Source organism: Palaemon carinicauda, chromosome 35 (assembly GCF_036898095.1).
Source record: "Palaemon carinicauda isolate YSFRI2023 chromosome 35, ASM3689809v2, whole genome shotgun sequence".
Lineage (NCBI taxonomy): Eukaryota > Metazoa > Arthropoda > Malacostraca > Decapoda > Palaemonidae > Palaemon > Palaemon carinicauda.
This window is the reverse complement of record NC_090759.1, coordinates 36,873,406-36,899,643: the sequence shown is the minus strand read 5'-3', so window position 1 is coordinate 36,899,643 and position 26,238 is coordinate 36,873,406. Positions and strand designations below refer to the sequence as shown.

General features: G+C 42.2%; 1 protein-coding gene across 4 annotated transcripts in view; it reads left to right on the top strand.

Moving 5' to 3' along the window:
* The window catches only part of LOC137627692 (leucine-rich PPR motif-containing protein, mitochondrial-like), a 180,239-nt gene that overhangs the window by 82,108 nt on the left and 71,893 nt on the right, over window positions 1-26,238 (top strand). For all 4 annotated transcript variants that reach the window (XM_068358907.1, XM_068358904.1, XM_068358906.1 and 1 more), the window contains 4 exons: window positions 5,376-5,480; window positions 8,327-8,494; window positions 8,652-8,792; window positions 22,218-22,413. In XM_068358907.1, the coding sequence (XP_068215008.1) occupies window positions 5,376-5,480; window positions 8,327-8,494; window positions 8,652-8,792; window positions 22,218-22,413 (610 nt within the window). The remainder of the gene's footprint in view (window positions 1-5,375; window positions 5,481-8,326; window positions 8,495-8,651; window positions 8,793-22,217; window positions 22,414-26,238) is intronic.

Below are 26,238 nucleotides of genomic sequence, written 5' to 3'. Positions count from 1 at the left end.
ATAAAGGGAATACAGTATCTTGCATTCTGCTTTTGTCATTTTAATTGTTACAATCTTCTATCATTTAGGTTTTTATCCCTGTATTTTTTCAATTATCTGTGTTATAATTTTTTTCAGTCTTTTTTTTATGTTTATTTGAAAAAGCCTACCTAGGTTTTCTTCATAGTCCGCTGAGTGCTCTGTATAGAATTCCAAAGATTTATTACCAAAGTGCTTTATTTCTAAGTTCAAGTAACTTATTTATATTAAAATAAATCTTTCATATACCTTCATACATATACCAAGGCACTTCCCCCAATTTTGGGGGGTAGCCGACATCAAAAAATGAAACAAAACAAAAAGGGGACCTCTACTCTCTACGTTCCTCCCAGCCTAACAAGGGACTCAACCGAGTTCAGCTGGTACTGCTAGGGTGCCACAGCCCACCCTCCCACATTATCCACCACAGATGAAGCTTCATAATGCTGAATCCCCTACTGCTGCTACCTCCGCGGTCATCTAAGGCATCGGAGGAAGCAGCAGGGCCTACTGGAACTGTGTCACAATCGCTCGCCATTCATTCCTATTTCTAGCACGCTCTCTTGCCTCTCTCACATCTATCCTCCTATCACCCAGAGCTTCCTTCACTCCATCCATCCACCCAAACCTTGGCCTTCCTCTTGTACTTCTCCCATCAACTCTTGCATTCATCACCTTCTTTAGCAGACAGCCACTTTCCATTCTCTCAACATGGCCAAACCACCTTAACACATTCATATCCACTCTAGCTGCTAACTCATTTCTTACACCCGTTCTCACTCTCACCACTTCGTTCCTAACCCTATCTACTCAAGGTACACCAGCCATACTCCTTAGACACTTCATCTCAAACACATTCAATTTCTGTCTCTCCATCATATATAAACTAAAATCTTTAGAAAAACCAGAGGAAGAGAAACAAGATAGATTAGTGTGCCCGAGTGTACCCTCAAGCAAGAAAACTCATCCCCAAGACAGTGAAAGACCATGGTACAGAGGCTATGGCACTATCCAAGACCAGAGAACAGTGGTTTGATTTTGGAGTGTCCTTCCCCTAGAAGAGCTGCTTACCATAGCTAAAGAGTCTTTTCTACCCTTACCAAGAGGAAAGTAGCCTCTGAACAGTTACATTACAGTAGTTAACCCCTTGAGTAAGTAAGAACTTTTTGGTAATCTCAGTGTTGTCAGGTGTATGAGGACAGAAGAGAATATGTAAAGAAATGGCCAGACTATTCGGTTTATGTGTAGGCAAAAGGAAAATGAACTGTAACGAGAGAGAGAGAGAGAGATCCAATGTAGTACTGTCTGGCCAGTCAAGGGACCCAATAACTCTCTAGAGGTAGTATCTCAACAGGTGGTTGGTGCCCTGGCTAACCTATGCAACATTCAAACCCTCTTCCCTTAATAAGGGACATTGATCCAGTGCATTCAGGAGATGGTCGTTAAAGCTTTGATAACTACTGTTTATCCAACTGGTGAGGGGTGCTGGTGAGGAGCCCCACCCCCTTCCCAGCTGGAAAGCTGCACTTATTGATTCGGATGCTGTCAAGTACGTATGTACTGACAGTGCTTCACCAAACTTTTTCATTTTTTTTTTCTATTGCAGGAAGTGAATGCAGTTGTTGACTTGTAATGATGGAAATAAAGCAAGATATTAATATTTGGTGGGGAAAGGATGTATGCTGCAACCAGTTTATGAGTAATCTGGCTATACAGTAGATCCATACTCACTCTGTGTGTCTTGTAGGGAGCATGATTGTTTCAAATCATCCTCGTGCTCTGTGTGGAGGTTGGAGTCTCCTCTGCAGTGGCAGGCGTACACCCTGAAGGGGAAGAAGCGAGCTAAGTCTTCACCTGGGTTTGTTTTGGTAATGTCCAAGGACACAGCAGAAGTCTTTTGCTGCTTTGGTCTCATCAGGAGGTGTGACTGCTTTCACTGCCACTGTGCATATGTCCCTGGGAATAAGTTTCAGGAGCAAGGAGCCTTTAGATCTGCTTCGGCAGGCTTTTCAGGTTTTGGTGGTGTGGGGTACCCCCCAGTGTTTACCGCACCCATTTGGAAACTAGAAGTTCTTTGCCTATTACTGTGGAGACTGCTAATGATGCGTATGACCTGTGGAAGTCTTGGGTTTTTTTAGGTCATTCAGTTATCTATGGGGATGTGGCAAAAGCTGGGGAATCCATCTAAAACCTGGTGCCCTCCCTAATTGACCCTTTCTTACTGAGTTGAGTATAGTTGGCCCTGGATCAAGTTGACGATCAGATATGTGGATCTGAGAACTCATCTCTTGCAGTCAGTTCAATAAGATTCTCCACCAGTCCCTGCGCTTTGAGGCAGTGAGGCTCTACCTACCTCAGTATTGTGCATTAGCACCTCTTCAGGTTGACCCCTATTTGTGTGCGATAACAGGAAGTTATCCCTTGGAGAGAGACTGATCAGAAAGTTACGCCTTTTCGTCTTTTGTGTTGGTGGCCATGGAGACTTTTGCTATGGCCACCCTCCAAGCAATCTCATGGCTTAACCACAGATCAGGTACTATGATGTATTGTGTAAAGAGGATAGGGATATTAGTTCCTGCTTGGAAGAAGGACAGGAGACTCATGCTGTATAGTGTACAGTGATCTTTTTTATCATACCAGGCAAAAAACCGGTGGGCCTATTGGTTTTTGAAGGCTTGGGATGCTCTGGTGTCCCGGTTCTCAAAACTAGTTGGTCTAGAGGTGGTAGTGGCACTTTGGTGCATAATTCTATGTCACTCTGGCCAAGGAGTTGTGCAGGCAGCAGTGAAGAAGTGGAGAGCTGCTTTGCAGAACTCTCTGATCCACAGCTCAGTCCCCAAGGTTTTTGGCTATTTGGGGGCCTCTGCAGACAAACATTCTGTTGCGAACATGTCAGTAGGGAAATAATGTGCCTTGACCTTCTCCAGACCCCAATCAACTTGGAAGATTCTGTGCATTTATAGCCCTTTAGAGGACCCAAACCTGACCAGTTCATTAAGGGAGGCAGAGAAGAGGCAGAGGGGAACACTTATGTTTGAGTCCCCCCTCGATTGCAGCTGCGAGGAATAGGATGTCTGGCTTGTGATTTAATAATTTAGTAGAGAATGACGCTGAGCCGTAGATAAGGAGTCTCTTTTGGGAATGGTTGTATTACTGTTTTGCCTCTATCTTAGTGTGGGACTTTGTAGTTGATTTAAGCATAATTTTTAACTCAAATTAATTACAGTACCTTAATGAATATGCAAGAGTCATTACAGTTCTTGGTAAGGGTAGAAGAGAGACTTTAGCTATAGTAAGCAGCTCTTCTCAGAAGACGACACTCCAAAATCACATCATTGTCTTGGGTAGTGTCATAGCCTCTGTATCATTGTCTTCCATCATCTTGGGTTAGAATTTTCTTGCTTGAGGGTACACTCAAATACACTTTTCTATCTGTTACCTTATTTTCTTTCCTCACTGGGCTATTTTCCCTGTTGGAGCCCTTAGGCTTATAGCATCCTGATTTTCCAACTTTGGTTGTAGCTTAGCAAGTAATAATAATAATGAAATCTACCTCCTTCCTCTTCATCTTGAGTGTTCTTACTGTATATTATTCTTTCATACAATTTAATTTTAATAAAGCGCAATGAACATGTGAAGGGGATCAGTTTGACTAGACTAGACAGACAGGGAAACTAGGGCTATTGTGCTAGAGGGCTATGTTGTTATTTTACATAAGGGGTGGGGAGATGTAGGGGTGGAGGGGTATGTTGATGAGGGAGAGGTCTAATTGTTGAGGGATCTATGGTTGTGGTTGAGGAGCATTTCACTGGGCGAGACAGGTTCCTCGGCCAGAAATAGATTTTTCCTTTGTCAAAATCCCTTTTTTATTTTTGAATAGCAAGAGCTACTAGACTACTAGCATTAAGAATATTGGTTAAGTGTGGAAATAATTCATAAATAGTTTTAAAGATTTAGAACACTTGGATAAGATATTTTAAATATATCAGTATTAAAACTTTATTTTGTTTTGATTTATGCTGCAACCCTGTTTGTGGCCTAAATCACGGAAACTACTGTTTTACCTTTTGTCATTGTCTAGGATAAAGCTGTTAAGGAATTTGGTGTCTACTGTAATGATATATGCCAACAATCATGTAACAAATGATAAATGTGGCCTTCTTTTATTAAGTTATCATATAGCAAAATTTCAAGAAAATTATCATAAATTGTGTAATTATTTCCAAAACTGTAATAATTTAGAGCATCATGCCTATCGCAAAGAAGGAATTCTTCATGAAACATATCTCACATAAATTTACAAAATGTTTAATTTTTAATATACAAGAGTCTGTATGACAACAGTACAATTATTCTCAGATTTTCTGGGTTTAAGAATATGACTGCTAAAACTGGAATAGTTATTTTTTATCTTTTGAATACAGTAGATACTTATATTTTTTTTACCTTTGAGTTGATAGTAGATTTTATGAATCATTTTATTTTTTTATTCTAGTTTGATAATAGATATGTGATTAATGTATGGTAAATGACCCTTTAAGTGTCAACCCCTCACCGAATAATTTGGCACTCAAGCCCCTGGCCTTTTTTTGGGACATTTTATGTAACAGCACCAAAGCTATGCAAGATAAGACTTTACAACTTTTAATATAATGTAGCTAAATGAATTAACTTTCCATTTATATATAATGATATATCTTCTTCTTTGTCTACATCTTTTCCCACTTCTATGTGGGGTCGATGTTTCTGGTCAGCTTTCTCCATCTACCTTGTCCTACACCTCATCACCGGTTAATCCATTTGATCGAAGGTCATCTTTGATACAGTCCACCCACCTTCGCTTTGGTCTCCCTCTCCTTCTCGTTCCCTGTACCTCCATTTCCATCACTCTCCTCCCAATATACTGTTCATCTCTTCTCATGACATGACCGTACCACCTCAGTCTACTTTCTTGGATCTTATCTGATAGTTTTTTTAACTCCTGTAGTACCTCTAATTACTTCATTCTGTATTATGTCCAATGGTGCTGTACAGAATAGAAATAGTGGACATTAGTAATGGCATTCAAAGGGTGAATTCTTTGATTAGTTAAATGAAATTGGAATGTATATTGAATATTACTGAACTGAATTGTATATATGAAACTTGAAAGGAAGAAACATCTACCCTTTATAGTCCCCCTGCAGTAAATAGAATTTGCTACTGGTACTATCTAAAGCTCACAAATATTTGTTTTTATCAAACTGCTGTTTAGCCATTTAAGTACCTTAACAAAATGAAATATTAGGAAATTAACACAAAGAAAGCTAGCATAGAGCAATTTGAAATTTTTTCTTTACAAAGCTGTTCTTCCTCAGCATGAGACCTCTGGCAATCTCGAAGACTGGGGTGGCCAATTTCTTTTGGATATAACATCTTCTAGGAATGGGCTTGATAAGCATCAAATTGTTCCATTATTTAAGGTGAGTTTATTGTTTACAATCATGAAAGATTATCCTTTATAGTTTAAGACCAATATCTTGTAGACTGTAAGTACAGTTATACCTGTACCTCATTTCAAGTCATTTCGTGTTAGTTTTTCTTTTTTTCAGAAATGAGAAAAAAATAAATTTTATTTTTCTCATACCCTGTATTCTTTGGAATTAAAATTTTTTAATTTATTAGAAAGGTAAAAAAATATTTGAACTATCATATGGCTTATTATTTCTATTAAACCCCAGATGTTCGTTTATATCTCTCAAATCTGTTTTAAGTGTCAATACCTACTTCAATAAAAATCTCCCGTTTTCTTTCCTTGCAAAATGGCTTCCCCCTGTGGCAAGCATAGATCCATCTTACAGTCGATGGCAACTATCTAGGTGATGATACGTTATGGTTGCTTTTGCCATTCAATTTTCTCGTCGCTAATTCTCCCCACGATTAAAATTAAGTTCTATCCTTTGTGGTTTTCGGTATTTAACTTTTGTTTATATCTTCTTCGAGAATTGTCATGAAATAGTGGTGAGAGTGGTTCAAATATGAATGAGTATATCAAAGGAAGATTACGAATTATTCCCAGCTTTTTTAATTTTGCCGGCCATAGGATTCTGTTTTGATTTTATATATGGAGGAAAGTTGTTTGCTTAAATTCCTCTTTTTGAGAGTTCTGTTCATCTAATAGTGACTGCTTGTATTGTTCGAATGTAAAGTAAAGTAACGTTTAGCATACGCCTAAATTATTTTACTTTGCATTAGGTTCAGGAGAAGACTGAGAACCCTTGGCTAACATCTTAATTTTCTCCAAGCAGTTCTAGTGCACCATTCGGTGAGGATTCAGATGGTACATAGCACTGAATAAGTCATAGCCTCTACAGAGCATACTGCTGAAATTACTTCAGATTCTTCTATTTGCGTGACATCCACTATTTTCTGCAACACAGTTCTGTTCTTCAGACCACAGGGTTCGTAGATAGAAGCCCTAGCTCTGGTACTCTGGTTCCTAATATCTTTATCAACTTACTGAAGTAGGCACTCATGATCAACCACCTTGTACAGTACTGTACTTATTAATATGTAAAATATTGCATAACTTCTGTCGAATAGAAAGATAATTTTCAATATATATTAAACTTCAGAAAGTTGATTGTTGAATCATGTTTTGAATGCCCCATGTAGGCTTGGCCACTAGCACATTTTGAGATATTCCCTAAATGCATTAATGTAAGTTCAAGAACATTTTCTAAAGGGTTACCGTAAGAGGTGAACAATAAAGGAAGTTTGTTGATGAATTTTAAGAAAATTTACCAGGCTCAGTAACATGAGAATGAAGATGATTCAGAGGGAAAGCCTTACTTCCATAAAGTATTTAATTTTCAATTAAGGAAACTTATTTTTGAAAGGTATCCCAGTAAGTTACTCAAGTTCTGATTCTTCCAAGTCCTGAAGCAGCCACTTCCAAGAGAACATATACCTCTCAATTTCTCAGGTTCTCATTTAGTGATTTAAAGGTATCATGTGATACGGCACATAATTTACATACTGTATGTAATTCGAGATTATTTAGGAACGCTTACACTAGCAAGTGTTGGGCTATTAGGATCCAGACTACCAACTTGGTCTTCTGAATCACAATCTAGTTTTCTAATAGAGCGACTTAGATTGTGGTATTACAAGGATTTAACAGCTGAATGATATAAAGTAACTTAGGTGATTAAAGTTCAGTGAGAGGCTATCAAATCTACTGCAGCTACTCAGGGAACATTCAGAACTCTTACTGAAAGAACACTATTAACTCTAAATTCATCTTGGGAAGTTAAGTTAGCTTTGGCAACTGGGCGATGAGGATCGGAATTACTGCTTTTAAGAGAGGATTTACTGGGCTTCTAGTCTTAAAAGAGGAAGCTAGTGATATCAGGAGCTTTTGAAACCCATCACTATCGAAAATTGGCTGATTATGTTAAGTATCTAAAGGTGGTGTGTCATTACCATAGTCATCTCCAGTATAATCAACTAACCTAGTCTTCCCTGGATTTACTCCTGAATTAAGTTCCCTTTAGAGTTTTGGATTTTTAACTTGATCAGTAACCATTGAAACAATTTTCCATGAGAGGGACCGTGAGGCATTCTTCACAACAGTTATTTAAATCACAGTGTTTCCCGGGACATAATACATCAAGAGAATTTGGATCATGAACTCTTAGAAACAATTCCCTTGAACACTACATACAGTAATTACTAACAAATCAGGGGGAAGATATCTTAATGCTCAGTAATAGGTGAACAATCTGGAGAATGTCTGAATTAAACCTAATTACAGAGAAGCTGAAAGGACAAAGACACTCTGGTGCATCAGTTCTGGGCTTCTTATTGATAGAATGTTCTATTCCTTTACTAAGGACATATATTTATTGAAGGGAAAGGAAACAGGGAAATTTTAGAGTTAATTTGATGAAACCGACCTTCTAGAGAAAAAACGATATGAACATCAGGTGAGTATAGAAATAAGAAATTTTATTAATGAAATTCTGGTTTTTGTAGCTTCCTCTATAAGTGTTTTCAGTATTGACAATTAATAGATACAGTATTAATCTTTATATCAGATTTGTATGATACATATGTCCTCATCTTCACTAGCTCAGGGAATTTTAGATTTATTGGGTATAATTATTTCTTTTTAGCTTTGTAATTTTCATATAGATTCCTGATTATAAAGACTACCTCTGTTTTACATCAAATGAGCAACTAATAATTTAAAAACTTTTATGAGCCTTTGTTCTAGAACTAATTCTTTTTAATAAGATAATGAAAATTATTTTTATGTATTTTTCAGGAACTCAAGAAAAATGAAATTGGCATATCTGAAATTTCCGCAGATTTTCTCGTTGGAAGGGCCAATGAATCCATTCAAGCAGAGCTGAAGGAACACGTTCATATGATAGTGGATAAGAGTTTGGGTCATCCACCTAAAGAACAAGATTATAACATGATACCACATCCTGTAAGTTAGATTTTTAAACTCCATTTTATGAATGTCATTAGTGTTTGAAAAATAAACGGAAATTTCAAAACCATGAATGTTGGGTATTTGAGTGGTAAATCTAATGGGAAAAAAAATTTATTATAATTGTTGGAATATTTTAAAATTTTTTTTACAGAATGACATGAATATCGAGGAGTTAGAGGGGCATTTAACTGAACTACAAACTAAGGGATTTAAAACAAGGGGCACTATTCGTCGACTGATTTTGTTACATGCCAAGAAAAATAACACAGAAAGAGTTTTGAGTCTGGTGAAGGTAATTGCATACGTTTTTCAATATTAAACTTACCCGATAATCATGTAGCTGTCAACTCCGTTGCCCGACAGAATTCTACGGGAGGGATACGCCAGCTATCACTATACTAGAAGGGGGTGTACTCACAAGCGCCACCTGTGGCCAGGTACTACAGTACTTGTTGTTGACGCCACCTCACTTTTTCCTCTGTCGTGCTTCCGGCAAGACGTTCTTGGATACGCTTATGATTTTGGAGTATTGTTCACGGTTTGGTGAAGTATTTCTCTAAAATTTGCAGCTATTCGCTATACTAGAAACTTCTATATTAGCTTAGTTAGCTTTTGGAATTAATTTTATTATGGTGACGAAGAGAGTATGAACTCTCTTTCACCTTTAAATGGCCGACCCTTCCCTTAGACGGAAGTGTTGGTGTCTTAGAGAGTATAGACTCTCTTTCTTAATTTTGCTTAACAAAAGTTATAGATTTATTTTATATCTCTCCGCCTTTTATAGGCCTCTTCGATTAACTTCCTTTTATTATAAAATTATTAAAATTAATTTTTATATATTCGACCTTTCCTAATGGTAGGCGGTCTTTTCTTGTACCGAAGTTAATTAACATTGAGCCCGTCATTTCGGTTTTACCTGTTAACATATTATGCTATTTTAATGTTTTTGAAAGAATTTCTTTGATAGTCTCGTACTGTTTTCAAAGTTGAACTAACGTTTTGTTTTGTCTCTGCAGTTGTTGACGTTTCAGAACGTTCAACTTGCGCTCTATCGTTACGATAGAGAGAGAATTTTCACGGTGTCACGTTGCAGTAAGAGTAACCGTGTCTAGCGTTTTGTTCATTCTTTCTTAACTTAATGGTTTTAATTCTACAAAGGAACTTTTCATTTTGGGAAATTTTTTCCTTTAACAATAATATGTTTTAACGATATATATGATTGGGCTCTTCTCTCAGGTTCTAAGTCAAGAGAGAGAGAGAGAGAGAGAGAGATAGAGACGGAGGGAGAAAGAGGAGGATAAACGTTTCGTTCAAGCGAGTAACGTTGTTATCGTTTTTGCTCTTCTCCCTAGTCTCTTTAGGGGAAGAAGGTAAACGTTTCTAGAGTTTTCTTGTTCTCAAGCTTTATGCGGTGAGAGATTTTAAACGTAGTTTATTTGATCTAGTGTTTAGTCTCTTTCCAGCCACTGAATTATTTATCTTTCATTAGATTTTTCTGTTACATTGTAATTCTGTTTTCGCAATTACTAACTTTTGAGAAAGGATAGAATTGCGTGTTTCAGGTACAAACCACTTAAAGTTTCGAGTTCAGTGAAATAAGTGCAAACAGAAAATCAAAGTGATAAGTGATTAGCGCAAAGTGTGTCAGTGTTGTGCGTGAGGGTACTTCTGTGCGTGTCAGTCGTCCTCCCAGTCCGGGACCTCTTGCAAGCTCCCAAGCCCAGGGGAGAAGCAATGTCGAAGGGCAAAAGGGTTCGGCAGGCCTTGATCGGCGCACAGAAGTATCCTCGGTGGTTGCGGGCGTGTCTTAAGAGACCGTCACTCCCACCCGCAGACGATTGAGCCCTTATTTTGCTCGTCTGCAGAAGAAATTTCGGGGAGAAAACGCTGGTCTCAGGTCTCAAGACCTCTTAAACGTAAAGTCCAGACCTATGCCAGACGTACGAAGTTAGAGTTCAACAACCCGGATGCAGTCATTGGGTTAGCTCTGACTCTCCTCAGTCTCAGGTGACTGCACTCCGCCTAAGAGGAGTAAGGTTCTGCCACAACAGATCTCTGCTGTTAAGGCTTTACCTCAGCAGACCTTAGTGTCTGCCGACCCCAAGTTTACTCTACTGCAGTCCATGCAGTCACAACTTTCAGTCTTGATGCGTGAGTGTCGGGCTGAGAAGGTTGCGCCTCCGCCTCCGCCTGCACTCGCTCCGCCTGCGCTCGCTCCGCCTGACCGCAGTACCGCCTGCCAGGCGTACGATGTTGAGCCACGTTCTGAGTTTACTGTTCCCAGTGGTGTACAGCTCCCTCCGCCTTCCTTAAGGCAACCTCAGCAATGGGATCAGGAGGCTTATACCTCTCTTCCTCCGCTTCCACTTGCTGCTCCACCATTGATGCAACTCTCGGTTGAGGTACAACAACCTCTCCCATCCATGAGTCAGTCTCCTCAGCTCTCGCTGCAGCGAGCTCAACCCTCCTCAAGGCAAGCACAACACCTTAGCCTTGCGCCTCAGGAACCTAAACTCGTTCCTCAGGAACTTGCTACTGCGCATCCGCCAACCACTCAGCAAGCGCAACCCTTGAGGCAGCAACCTCATGCTATGAGTCAGCCACCTCAACGCATGCATCTGCCACTTTCTCCTCAACTTGAGAAATAACAAATGACAATAATAACACCTCATTACTTTCATACTTGCATTTGTAATCATATACATGTATGCCTACACAAACATTATGATAATGGAGGTTATTTGTCTTACTTATATAAAAATATATATGTATTCCTTGCAATATATTTTTCAATATTAAACTTACCCGATAATCATGTAGCTGTCAACTCCGTTGCCCGACAGAATTCTACGGGAGGGATACGCCAGCTATCACTATACTAGAAGGGGGTGTACTCACAAGCGCCACCTGTGGCCAGGTACTACAGTACTTGTTGTTGACGCCACCTCACTTTTTCCTCTGTCGTGCTTCCGGCAAGACGTTCTTGGATACGCTTATGATTTTGGAGTATTGTTCACGGTTTGGTGAAGTATTTCTCTAAAATTTGCAGCTATTCGCTATACTAGAAACTTCTATATTAGCTTAGTTAGCTTTTGGAATTAATTTTATTATGGTGACGAAGAGAGTATGAACTCTCTTTCACCTTTAAATGGCCGACCCTTCCCTTAGACGGAAGTGTTGGTGTCTTAGAGAGTATAGACTCTCTTTCTTAATTTTGCTTAACAAAAGTTATAGATTTATTTTATATCTCTCCGCCTTTTATAGGCCTCTTCGATTAACTTCCTTTTATTATAAAATTATTAAAATTAATTTTTATATATTCGACCTTTCCTAATGGTAGGCGGTCTTTTCTTGTACCGAAGTTAATTAACATTGAGCCCGTCATTTCGGTTTTACCTGTTAACATATTATGCTATTTTAATGTTTTTGAAAGAATTTCTTTGATAGTCTCGTACTGTTTTCAAAGTTGAACTAACGTTTTGTTTTGTCTCTGCAGTTGTTGACGTTTCAGAACGTTCAACTTGCGCTCTATCGTTACGATAGAGAGAGAATTTTCACGGTGTCACGTTGCAGTAAGAGTAACCGTGTCTAGCGTTTTGTTCATTCTTTCTTAACTTAATGGTTTTAATTCTACAAAGGAACTTTTCATTTTGGGAAATTTTTTCCTTTAACAATAATATGTTTTAACGATATATATGATTGGGCTCTTCTCTCAGGTTCTAAGTCAAGAGAGAGAGAGAGAGAGAGAGAGAGATAGAGACGGAGGGAGAAAGAGGAGGATAAACGTTTCGTTCAAGCGAGTAACGTTGTTATCGTTTTTGCTCTTCTCCCTAGTCTCTTTAGGGGAAGAAGGTAAACGTTTCTAGAGTTTTCTTGTTCTCAAGCTTTATGCGGTGAGAGATTTTAAACGTAGTTTATTTGATCTAGTGTTTAGTCTCTTTCCAGCCACTGAATTATTTATCTTTCATTAGATTTTTCTGTTACATTGTAATTCTGTTTTCGCAATTACTAACTTTTGAGAAAGGATAGAATTGCGTGTTTCAGGTACAAACCACTTAAAGTTTCGAGTTCAGTGAAATAAGTGCAAACAGAAAATCAAAGTGATAAGTGATTAGCGCAAAGTGTGTCAGTGTTGTGCGTGAGGGTACTTCTGTGCGTGTCAGTCGTCCTCCCAGTCCGGGACCTCTTGCAAGCTCCCAAGCCCAGGGGAGAAGCAATGTCGAAGGGCAAAAGGGTTCGGCAGGCCTTGATCGGCGCACAGAAGTATCCTCGGTGGTTGCGGGCGTGTCTTAAGAGACCGTCACTCCCACCCGCAGACGATTGAGCCCTTATTTTGCTCGTCTGCAGAAGAAATTTCGGGGAGAAAACGCTGGTCTCAGGTCTCAAGACCTCTTAAACGTAAAGTCCAGACCTATGCCAGACGTACGAAGTTAGAGTTCAACAACCCGGATGCAGTCATTGGGTTAGCTCTGACTCTCCTCAGTCTCAGGTGACTGCACTCCGCCTAAGAGGAGTAAGGTTCTGCCACAACAGATCTCTGCTGTTAAGGCTTTACCTCAGCAGACCTTAGTGTCTGCCGACCCCAAGTTTACTCTACTGCAGTCCATGCAGTCACAACTTTCAGTCTTGATGCGTGAGTGTCGGGCTGAGAAGGTTGCGCCTCCGCCTCCGCCTGCACTCGCTCCGCCTGCGCTCGCTCCGCCTGACCGCAGTACCGCCTGCCAGGCGTACGATGTTGAGCCACGTTCTGAGTTTACTGTTCCCAGTGGTGTACAGCTCCCTCCGCCTTCCTTAAGGCAACCTCAGCAATGGGATCAGGAGGCTTATACCTCTCTTCCTCCGCTTCCACTTGCTGCTCCACCATTGATGCAACTCTCGGTTGAGGTACAACAACCTCTCCCATCCATGAGTCAGTCTCCTCAGCTCTCGCTGCAGCGAGCTCAACCCTCCTCAAGGCAAGCACAACACCTTAGCCTTGCGCCTCAGGAACCTAAACTCGTTCCTCAGGAACTTGCTACTGCGCATCCGCCAACCACTCAGCAAGCGCAACCCTTGAGGCAGCAACCTCATGCTATGAGTCAGCCACCTCAACGCATGCATCTGCCACTTTCTCCTCAACTTGAGAAATAACAAATGACAATAATAACACCTCATTACTTTCATGCTTGCATTTGTAATCATATACATGTATGCCTACACAAACATTATGATAATGGAGGTTATTTGTCTTACTTATATAAAAATATATATGTATTCCTTGCAATATATTTTTAACAAATCGCAAAATATGGCAAAATATCTTCAAAACAAAAATGAATCATGAGTTATGAAGGTAAGGTAAATATTATGTTGATATTAAAACCCCATGCAAGCATGCATGAAGCACTCTAGCACTGGTCATGGAATTTCTGAGAAATGTTAAACGCCATGCAACACGCTCTGCTTACCTTACAGCATGCTCTACATACAGCATGCTCTGCATACAGCATGCTCTGCATACAACATGCTCTGCATACAGCATGCTCTGCATTCAGCATGCTCTGCATACAACATGCTCTACATACAGCATGCTCTGCATACAACATGCTCTGCATACAGCATGCTCTGCATTCAGCATGCTCTGCATACAACATGCTCTGCATACAGCATGCTCTGCATACAACATGCTCTACATACAGCATGCTCTGCATACAGCATGCTCTGCATACAACATGCTCTGCATACCTTACCGCATGCTTCTCAGTCATACATCTTTGGTTGTTGCCAACTCACTAGACTGTCAAGCAGTTTCATAATGTTGCCTTCTAGTCTGCTGCTTTTGCACCATTGAAACCCTCACTGAGAGAACTTAACTTTTCTCGGATATGGTCCCTGTAGATGAGAAAGTGCTTTTCTCCCTCCTTCTGATATTCCCTTGAGGACTCTGTCATTTGGAGAGGAGCCTTTAGCTGCGTAGCCTCCTATGGACTTTTATTTAAGCATAACATGCTTCCAGGGAAGGTAATGGTTCCATTTCAGTCACTAACCCCGTCTGTTACCACACCTGCTCCCATAGACCTTGAGCTGTGTTGCAAGACATACAGTCCAAGCTTAGTCCTTGTTAAAGGATTTTTTGTTTACGGAGTCAGTGTGTCACTGGGAAGACGTTCAACAACCAGCAGAAGTGACTTGTTGTGACGCAGTGCGGCAACCTCAGCAACCCGATAAGGAGTTGTCTGTACGACCCAGACAGTCTAGACAGCTTCGGGTTGTCACTGTACTTCCTCGCTTCCCCATGGTTGACAGTTCACAGACTGTGCAGCAGTACCATGATCTTGTGTCCGGCTCCGTCAGACGACTGGCTTTTAAGAGCTCCCACAAGTCGTCGCTGTCTGGAGATTCTCAGATGGACTATGGATCTGACCAAGGAACTGGGCCTCCTGGTCAATTTTGAGGAGTCTCAGCTCATCCCATCCCAGACCATTGTCTCCCTGGGTATGGATCTTCAGAGTCGAGCTTTTCGGGCTTTTCCGTCGGCCCCAAGGATCTTCCAAGCCCTAGAATGCATCCAGAGCATGCTGAGAAGGAACCGATGCTCAGTCAGGTAGTGGATGAGTCTAACAGGGACACTTTCATCGCTGGCCCTGTTCATCGTGTTAGGGAGAATCCACCTCCCCCCCTTCAGTATCATCTAGCTGCTCACTGGATAAAGGACATGACGCTAGAGACGGTCTCAGTTCCTGTTTCCGAAGAGAGGAGGTCTTCTCTCGCGTGTTGTAAGAACAGCTTTCTTCTCAAGGAAGCCTACCTTTGGCTGTTCAGAAACCCGATCGCCGTCTCCTCTCGGACACATCAGACACGGGCTGGGGTGCGACTTTGGACGGACAGGAATGATCGAGAACATGGAATCAGGAGCAAAGGACACTTCACATCAATTGCAGGAGTTGTTGGCGGTTCTTCTGGCCTTGATAAACTTCAAGTCCCTCCAGCTTAACAAAGTGGTGGAGGTGGACTCTGACAACACCACAGCCCTGGCTTACACCTTCAAGCAGGGAGGGACTCTTTCGTGAAGTTGTTCTAGATCGCAAGGGACCTCCTCATCTGGTCTAAAGATCGAAAGCTCACGCTGGTAACGAGGTTCATTCAGGGCGGTATGAATGTCATGGCAGATCACCTCAGCCGGAAGGGTCAGGTCATCCCCACAGAGTGGACCCTTCACAAGAATGTTTGCAGCAGACTTTGGGCCCTGTGGGGTCAGCCAACCATAGATCTGTTCGCTACCTCGATAACCTAGAGACTCCTATTGTATTGTTCTCCGATTCCAGACCCAGCAGCAGTTCACGTGGATGCTTTTCTGCTGGATTGGTTCCATCTCGACCTGTATGCATTCCCGCCGTTCAAGATTGTCAACAGGGTACTTCAGAAGTTCTCCTCTCGCAAAGGGACACGGCTGACGTTGGTTGGCTCCGCTCTGGCCCGCGAGAGAATGGTTCTTAGAGGTACTGCAATGGCTGGTCGACATTCCCAGGACTCTTCCTCTAGGAGTGAACCTTCTACGTCTACCTCACGTAAAGAAGGTAAACCCGAACCTCCACGCTCTTCGTCTGACTGCCTGCAGACTTTCGAAAGACTCTCAAGAGCTAGGGGCTTTTCGAAGGAGGCAGCCAGAGCGATTGCCAAAGCAAGGAGAACATCCACTCTCAGAATCTATCAGTCTCAAAGGGAAGTCTTCCGTAGCTGGTACAAGACCAATGCAGTTTCCTCAACCAGTACCACTGTAACCCAGATTGCTGACTTCCTGTTATATCTAAGGAAAGTAAGATCCCTTTCAGCTCCTACGATCAAGGGTTACAGAAGTATGTTGGCAGCGGTTTTCCGCCACAGAGGCTTGGATCTTTCCACCAACGAAGATCTACAGGACCTCCCTAGGTCTTTTGAGACCTCAAAGGAACATCGGTTGTCCACTCCAGGCTGGAATCTAGACGTGGTCCTAAGGTTCCTTATGTCATCAAGATTTGAACCTCTCCAATCAGCCTCTTTTTAGGACCTCACATTAAAAACTCTTTTCCTCGTGTGCTTGACAACAGCTAAAAGAGTAAGTGAGATCCACGCCTTCAGCAGGATCATTGTTTTCACATCTGAAACGGCTACATGTTCCTTGCAGCTCGGTTTTTGCTAAACGAGCTTCCTTCACGTCCTTGGCCTAAGTCGTTCGAGATCCCAAGCCTGTCCAACTTGGTGGGGAATGAACTGGAGAGAGTACTTTGCCCAGTTAGAGCTCTTAGGTACTATCTAATAAGGTCTTAACCTTTACAAGGACAATCAGAAGCCTTATAGTGTGCTATCAAGAAACCTTCTTTTCCAAGTTCTAAGAACTCAGTTTCTTACTATTCAGGCTTCTGATTAGAGAAACACATTCTCATCTGAAGGAAGAAGACCTTGCTTTGCTGAAGGTAAGGACACATGAAGTGGGAGCTGTGGCTACTTCAGTGGCCTTCAAACAGAGCCATTCTCTGCAGAGTGTTATGGATGCAACCTATTGGAGAAGCAAGTCAGTGTTCGCATCATTCTATCTCAAAGATGTCCAGTCTCTTTACGAGTACTGCTACACCCTGGGACCATTCGTAGCAACGAATGCAGTAGTAGGCGAGGGCTCAGCCACTACATTCCCATAATCCCATAACCTTTTAACCTTTCTCTTGAATACTTTTTATGGGTTGTACGGTCGGCTAAGAAGCCTTCCACATCCTTGTTGATTTGGCGGGTGGTCAATTCTTTCTTGAGAAGCGCCGAGGTTAAAGGTTGTGATGAGGTCCTTTAGTATGGGTTGCAGCCCTGTATACTTTAGCACCTTTGAGTTGATTCAGCCTTCCAAGAGGAACGCTGCGCTCAGTAAGGAAGACGATCTTATTAAAGGCAGAGTAACGGTTCAAGTCGACTTCCTTACCAGGTACTTATTATTTCATTGTTATTGTGGATAACTGATTATATGAAATACGGGATACTTAGCTATCCTTTAGTCTTGTACACTGGTTTTTCACCCACCCCCCTGGGTGTGAATCAGCTACATGATTATCGGGTAAGTTTAATATTGAAAAATGTTATTTTCATTAGTAAAATAAATTTTTGAATATACTTACCCGATAATCATGATTTAATTGACCCACCCTTCCTCCCCATAGAGAACCAGTGGACCGAGGAAAAAGTGAGGTGGCGTCAACAAGAAGTACTGTAGTACCTGGCCACAGGTGGCGCTTGTGAGTACACCCCCTTCTAGTATAGTGATAGCTGGCGTATCCCTCCCGTAGAATTCTGTCGGGCAACGGAGTTGACAGCTACATGATTATCGGGTAAGTATATTCAAAAATTTATTTTACTAATGAAAATAACATTTTTAACAAATCGCAAAATATGGCAAAATATCTTCAAAACAAAAATGAATCATGAGTTATGAAGGTAAGGTAAATATTATGTTGATATTAAAACCCCATGCAAGCATGCATGAAGCACTCTAGCACTGGTCATGGAATTTCTGAGAAATGTTAAACGCCATGCAACACGCTCTGCTTACCTTACAGCATGCTCTACATACAGCATGCTCTGCATACAGCATGCTCTGCATACAACATGCTCTGCATACAGCATGCTCTGCATTCAGCATGCTCTGCATACAACATGCTCTACATACAGCATGCTCTGCATACAACATGCTCTGCATACAGCATGCTCTGCATTCAGCATGCTCTGCATACAACATGCTCTGCATACAGCATGCTCTGCATACAACATGCTCTACATACAGCATGCTCTGCATACAGCATGCTCTGCATACAACATGCTCTGCATACCTTACCGCATGCTTCTCAGTCATACATCTTTGGTTGTTGCCAACTCACTAGACTGTCAAGCAGTTTCATAATGTTGCCTTCTAGTCTGCTGCTTTTGCACCATTGAAACCCTCACTGAGAGAACTTAACTTTTCTCGGATATGGTCCCTGTAGATGAGAAAGTGCTTTTCTCCCTCCTTCTGATATTCCCTTGAGGACTCTGTCATTTGGAGAGGAGCCTTTAGCTGCGTAGCCTCCTATGGACTTTTATTTAAGCATAACATGCTTCCAGGGAAGGTAATGGTTCCATTTCAGTCACTAACCCCGTCTGTTACCACACCTGCTCCCATAGACCTTGAGCTGTGTTGCAAGACATACAGTCCAAGCTTAGTCCTTGTTAAAGGATTTTTTGTTTACGGAGTCAGTGTGTCACTGGGAAGACGTTCAACAACCAGCAGAAGTGACTTGTTGTGACGCAGTGCGGCAACCTCAGCAACCCGATAAGGAGTTGTCTGTACGACCCAGACAGTCTAGACAGCTTCGGGTTGTCACTGTACTTCCTCGCTTCCCCATGGTTGACAGTTCACAGACTGTGCAGCAGTACCATGATCTTGTGTCCGGCTCCGTCAGACGACTGGCTTTTAAGAGCTCCCACAAGTCGTCGCTGTCTGGAGATTCTCAGATGGACTATGGATCTGACCAAGGAACTGGGCCTCCTGGTCAATTTTGAGGAGTCTCAGCTCATCCCATCCCAGACCATTGTCTCCCTGGGTATGGATCTTCAGAGTCGAGCTTTTCGGGCTTTTCCGTCGGCCCCAAGGATCTTCCAAGCCCTAGAATGCATCCAGAGTATGCTGAGAAGGAACCGATGCTCAGTCAGGTAGTGGATGAGTCTAACAGGGACACTTTCATCGCTGGCCCTGTTCATCGTGTTAGGGAGAATCCACCTCCCCCCCTTCAGTATCATCTAGCTGCTCACTGGATAAAGGACATGACGCTAGAGACGGTCTCAGTTCCTGTTTCCGAAGAGAGGAGGTCTTCTCTCGCGTGTTGTAAGAACAGCTTTCTTCTCAAGGAAGCCTACCTTTGGCTGTTCAGAAACCCGATCGCCGTCTCCTCTCGGACACATCAGACACGGGCTGGGGTGCGACTTTGGACGGACAGGAATGATCGAGAACATGGAATCAGGAGCAAAGGACACTTCACATCAATTGCAGGAGTTGTTGGCGGTTCTTCTGGCCTTGATAAACTTCAAGTCCCTCCAGCTTAACAAAGTGGTGGAGGTGGACTCTGACAACACCACAGCCCTGGCTTACACCTTCAAGCAGGGAGGGACTCTTTCGTGAAGTTGTTCTAGATCGCAAGGGACCTCCTCATCTGGTCTAAAGATCGAAAGCTCACGCTGGTAACGAGGTTCATTCAGGGCGGTATGAATGTCATGGCAGATCACCTCAGCCGGAAGGGTCAGGTCATCCCCACAGAGTGGACCCTTCACAAGAATGTTTGCAGCAGACTTTGGGCCCTGTGGGGTCAGCCAACCATAGATCTGTTCGCTACCTCGATAACCTAGAGACTCCTATTGTATTGTTCTCCGATTCCAGACCCAGCAGCAGTTCACGTGGATGCTTTTCTGCTGGATTGGTTCCATCTCGACCTGTATGCATTCCCGCCGTTCAAGATTGTCAACAGGGTACTTCAGAAGTTCTCCTCTCGCAAAGGGACACGGCTGACGTTGGTTGGCTCCGCTCTGGCCCGCGAGAGAATGGTTCTTAGAGGTACTGCAATGGCTGGTCGACATTCCCAGGACTCTTCCTCTAGGAGTGAACCTTCTACGTCTACCTCACGTAAAGAAGGTACACCCGAACCTCCACGCTCTTCGTCTGACTGCCTGCAGACTTTCGAAAGACTCTCAAGAGCTAGGGGCTTTTCGAAGGAGGCAGCCAGAGCGATTGCCAAAGCAAGGAGAACATCCACTCTCAGAATCTATCAGTCTCAAAGGGAAGTCTTCCGTAGCTGGTACAAGACCAATGCAGTTTCCTCAACCAGTACCACTGTAACCCAGATTGCTGACTTCCTGTTATATCTAAGGAAAGTAAGATCCCTTTCAGCTCCTACGATCAAGGGTTACAGAAGTATGTTGGCAGCGGTTTTCCGCCACAGAGGCTTGGATCTTTCCACCAACGAAGATCTACAGGACCTCCCTAGGTCTTTTGAGACCTCAAAGGAACGTCGGTTGTCCACTCCAGGCTGGAATCTAGACGTGGTCCTAAGGTTCCTTATGTCATCAAGATTTGAACCTCTCCAATCAGCCTCTTTTTAGGACCTCACATTAAAAACTCTTTTCCTCGTGTGCTTGACAACAGCTAAAAGAGTAAGTGAGATCCACGCCTTCAGCAGGATCATTGTTTTCACATCTGAAACGGCTACATGTTCCTTGCAGCTCGGTTTTTGCTAAACGAGCTTCCTTCACGTCCTTGGCCTAAGTCGTTCGAGATCCCAAGCCTGTCCAACTTGGTGGGGAATGAACTGGAGAGAGTACTTTGCCCAGTTAGAGCTCTTAGGTACTATCTAATAAGGTCTTAACCTTTACAAGGACAATCAGAAGCCTTATAGTGTGCTATCAAGAAACCTTCTTTTCCAAGTTCTAAGAACTCAGTTTCTTACTATTCAGGCTTCTGATTAGAGAAACACATTCTCATCTGAAGGAAGAAGACCTTGCTTTGCTGAAGGTAAGGACACATGAAGTGGGAGCTGTGGCTACTTCAGTGGCCTTCAAACAGAGCCATTCTCTGCAGAGTGTTATGGATGCAACCTATTGGAGAAGCAAGTCAGTGTTCGCATCATTCTATCTCAAAGATGTCCAGTCTCTTTACGAGTACTGCTACACCCTGGGACCATTCGTAGCAACGAATGCAGTAGTAGGCGAGGGCTCAGCCACTACATTCTCATAATCCCATAACCTTTTAACCTTTCTCTTGAATACTTTTTATGGGTTGTACGGTCGGCTAAGAAGCCTTCCACATCCTTGTTGATTTGGCGGGTGGTCAATTCTTTCTTGAGAAGCGCCGAGGTTAAAGGTTGTGATGAGGTCCTTTAGTATGGGTTGCAGCCCTGTATACTTTAGCACCTTTGAGTTGATTCAGCCTTCCAAGAGGAACGCTGCGCTCAGTAAGGAAGACGATCTTATTAAAGGCAGAGTAACGGTTCAAGTCGACTTCCTTACCAGGTACTTATTATTTCATTGTTATTGTGGATAACTGATTATATGAAATACGGGATACTTAGCTATCCTTTAGTCTTGTACACTGGTTTTTCACCCACCCCCCTGGGTGTGAATCAGCTACATGATTATCGGGTAAGTTTAATATTGAAAAATGTTATTTTCATTAGTAAAATAAATTTTTGAATATACTTACCCGATAATCATGATTTAATTGACCCACCCTTCCTCCCCATAGAGAACCAGTGGACCGAGGAAAAAGTGAGGTGGCGTCAACAACAAGTACTGTAGTACCTGGCCACAGGTGGCGCTTGTGAGTACACCCCCTTCTAGTATAGTGATAGCTGGCGTATCCCTCCCGTAGAATTCTGTCGGGCAACGGAGTTGACAGCTACATGATTATCGGGTAAGTATATTCAAAAATTTATTTTACTAATGAAAATAACATTTTTTCTTTTGAAGTATCAGAATTTGATGGATTAGGAAACCGTTTTGTAATTATACGCTGGATCATCTCAAGTTTTATAAATATTCTTTCTCACCCTTATGATAGTGTACTGTTTCATGAAGGCAGATGACGTACTGAAACAATTATCATGTTATATTTGGGCTTTAAGATTAAGAATTTAAAGAGACCTTTGATTGTACTGTAATTGTATGCTTCCTTAGTTTTTTCTTCAATGTTTTGCAGGATTTAGAAGAAACTGGAGAAAAAATGAGTTCAGGGATGCTTGCAACCCTCCTCAGTACTTATGTATCAGCAGAAAACTTTGATGCTGCTCTTAATGTGTACATTGACCTCAAACAAGCTCATCCATCCTTTACCTTGGATGAATACAAAGTGATAGACTTTTCCACTGCACTTGTCAAAAATGGAAGAATTGAAGGTTGGTATTTTTTGTTTTATTATATTTATGGGTCAGTCTATGCTTTTTATGCAAAGATAACCTGAACTAGGAAATGTATGTCACAAATTATCAATAACCCCTGCTTTGTCCTACCCTCCTCATTCCCATTATGACTTGTAATCTCCTCATAAAGATGACTGTACAGTGGTATCTCTGTTTAGTAGTTTTCATTCATTCTGGGAGCAAGATCATAAACAACATGTCCATAGATACACAAATACGCTCATTTTTATAGGTTTAGTAATTGAATTTAGTGAAAAAGTTATAACCCTTTAAATGTAAATAAAAATATTAACAAATTAACATTCAATTCACTTACAGGCTCAATCCTGTAGGGATGTTAGGAGGAAAGAGGAGGGAAGGAGCAGCAAAACAAGAGGCATATGTCCTGCTGTCAATACAAGGGATGCCTTGCCTTGCACATTCCCTCTTCCCCTTTTATCTAAATCCATTTCAGACCTACCTTCCAGGCTCCGTCTGTAGACATGTCGACAGGTGATATGATCCTGGATTTTTACAATAGAATTCTTGTACAACCATTCTCTGATTCTCTCCCGCTGGCTCATTACGAATTATTGCTGGGTCAGAGGATGATTCTATGTCCCTCTCGTCCGAACTTGTACTTTTTCAGACTATTGAATTATAACTTTTACTCTATACTCAGCCTATGGTGATGTAGATTTTGTGCTTTTGGTGACTTGAGGGACTTGTATTGCATGCAGTCCCTCAGTTATCCCAAATCTCCTCTTTCATTCCCAAGTTGTTCACGCAAGTGTCTACCTGAGTATCAGCTTGAAGTTTTTGGAATAATCTCTTCAAAGTCTTTTCCAGTAGATTGAGACTCCCCTTCACTCTTATAATCCCAGGATTGTGATTTAAGGTCTGACCTCACACCCAAGTAAAGGACAAAATTCGAGGGAATGCTGTTGACAGAATTTCTCCTTTGTAACTCATATCAGCAAACTCAAATAAGTAGTGCTTCTATTCCTAATCAGTAGGAATTGTTGAACCATTAGTAATAGTAAGGAAGAACAGTTGACAAGGGGGATATGATGCATGTGTGCTCCCTCTTCTTCCTCCTCTACCAACTCCTTCCTCCTCCTATTCTCTTCTTTGGATACCTTTTTAGAAAGAAATCATAGTAGTTTTGCAGGAGGCCTCTCACAAGAAGCACCTTGGAACTAACAGCAAGTGTTGTTCTTGTTTAGGATGGAATGACTGATTACACCAGCTGACTGCTACCTTGTGGTTTGGTCAGGTGGATCAATAAGTCAGGTGAGGATAAGCATATGCACCTACCTTCATTATTCTTATCATGACATAGGAGGACTGTCCTGGCCCCTTGGGAGTCACTCTCTCTTTCTGTAAGGGAGTATCAGATCTCACCCTTCGACTAGTACCTTCGGGTCAGGTTTGTTTGTGCAAATTGTGAATGTGATATGCGGGTTCCTCCTTTATCGGATGTAGGAGAATGGTCATGGAGAAACCATCGCTGGCTCTGTAGGCAAGGCAAAGGGGAAGCAATATGCCCACTTTTCCCATTCCTGCTGTGACATAGGAGAAGCATTCTCGCCTTCAAGATAGCTGCTTTACCTTCGCCGAGGGGAATAATGGAGTTCACCTGCTAACAGATTTCTTTGATGTCCATCATGCAGAGTGTGGGCTTGATATGACAGGTACCACTGTGGCATTGGTTACCAGTTAGTGGTCCTATACAAACCATTCAAGGCCAGGTAATGGTAGGCAATATGACCATTTTCCTAATATTTGGTCAGCAGGACCCTGAGCCCATTAGGACAGATGGTTCTGGCATACCAGCCACAGGTAAGGGTCCTACCATTGACGGAGCACCTACACTATCCATGCTGGAAGGAAGATCTTTGCCCTCTTCCCAGTCCTTTCTGTGGGACATTCTGATATGGCTTCAAGTAGATTTGTATTCCATTCTGCTAGCTCTCAGTCATGTCCTGGAGACTATGATGCAGGTTGCATAGAACATGTCTGGCCAGATCACCTTTCAGCAGATCATAGACATCCTTGCTTGCCTCTTTTGAAGAAGCTCCACGATAGGCCTTTGATCCCTCCCTCTTGGGAGAGCGGTCCTTCTCAATGGGAGCTTTGAGCAGCCTTAAAGGGGGATGTTCCCCAGCACCTACACCTCCTGCTAGCTTGAGGAGGGAATCATAGGGACCTTTCTTTCAAGACTGTGTTTCATTCTCTGCTTCAGCAAGAGAATAGAAGAGTTTTCAGGATCTCTCATAGTGTCAACCTTAGAGGTTTGTAGTTTTTGTTGTCTTCATCATTCCACAGAATTTGTTACAAAGACTTAATACTAGTGTGCCTCAAATACCAGTTTGTGACCTCTATCCTATCCTTCTGATGTGAAGTCGATACAGATACCAGTTGTCCTGTGATGGCCATGTAGTGCTACTCAAAGAGGACTTTATATCTTGCACACAAATGTCACAGCCATCTCATTAGCCTCAGTAGGAACAAGAAGGAAGTTTCCAAATGCTGTTCTTTCTGGCTTTGTGAGGTTGCTCATTTGCAGATGCAACTTTGATCAGTGCAGACCTCTGCCATCTTAAGAAAGAACTCAGAGGCCTAGCCCTGTTGCCCATAGGTCCTGAGGGAGCTGCTGAGTACAGTAGTTTTGTATCACTTCCAGTTCCTCACAGGACAAGTATGCATCTCATCTAAGGTATTATGTTCATCATAAGTCTGAAGATAAAATAGAATGACTAGCTCTTCTACCTGTTTGTTGTTCCCCTCTCAAGGGGATGCGTCAGCACAAATCTTGCATGCTGATCAGTTGTCTAAAGCTAGTGAGGTACGTGACAAGCAACTTACTTGCAGACTACATCTGCGAAGAAGAAACTCCTCCATCCTCCTTGTAAGGAAAAGGATGCCTTTGTCTTTCAAAACATTTTTCTTGATATGCTCGGTTTGACACTTCTGATTTCTTCTTCCTGTTAGAGGGGAGAGGTTTTGGTGACCTTGTACTGGCATTTTTTAAGCCAGTACTGGCTAAGTCCCTAATAAATTTTACAACCCTAGTGGACCTATTAGGAAGTTCAAGGAAGTTCTTGGAGTCTGTCTTTAGGATGAGCTGTCCAGTAAAGAAACAGAACCTTCCAATTTGGGTTCTAGGGTAATTCCTCCCATCAATGAGTGAATCTTCTATTTCAATAGACAAAAGGCCTTTATATGGGTTGTGGTGGCCTATTTGAAACGTCCCTGTGGCGGTTTGCCAGACTGGGGTTCGAGTCACGCTTAAGCTTCATAGTTTCTTATAATGTCTGCAACCTCATCATCCTTGTGAGCTAAGGATTGGGTTTTGGAGGAGCCTATAGGTCTACCTGCTGAGTCATCAGCAGTCATTACAGGGCTCTCCCTGGTCCTAGCTTGGGGGGGGGGGGCCTTGGGCTCTGATCATGCCTATATATGATCAGTCTGTAGGGTATTGTCCTGCTAGCTAGGGCATTGTCACTATCCCTTGTTTCTGCCATTCATGAGTGGCCTTTGAACCTTTAGAAACAAATGAAAGATTTTAGAAATTTGTATATTTCCAAGCTAAGTCTCTTAAATTACATTACCCAGCTCAGGCACTCCTCTCAGTCCTAGACCTAAGGTCAAAAGTGAATAGTCTGAAACAGAAGGATGGGCTGGGCTTCTCCTTCATATTACCTGTTGGTATCTTCTCTAACTTGTTTATGATTCAGTGTCCGTTCCAACTCGTGCTGAAGTCATATCACATTGTAAAGGACTCAGATTTGTATAGCAAGGAAAAATACAAATTACGTC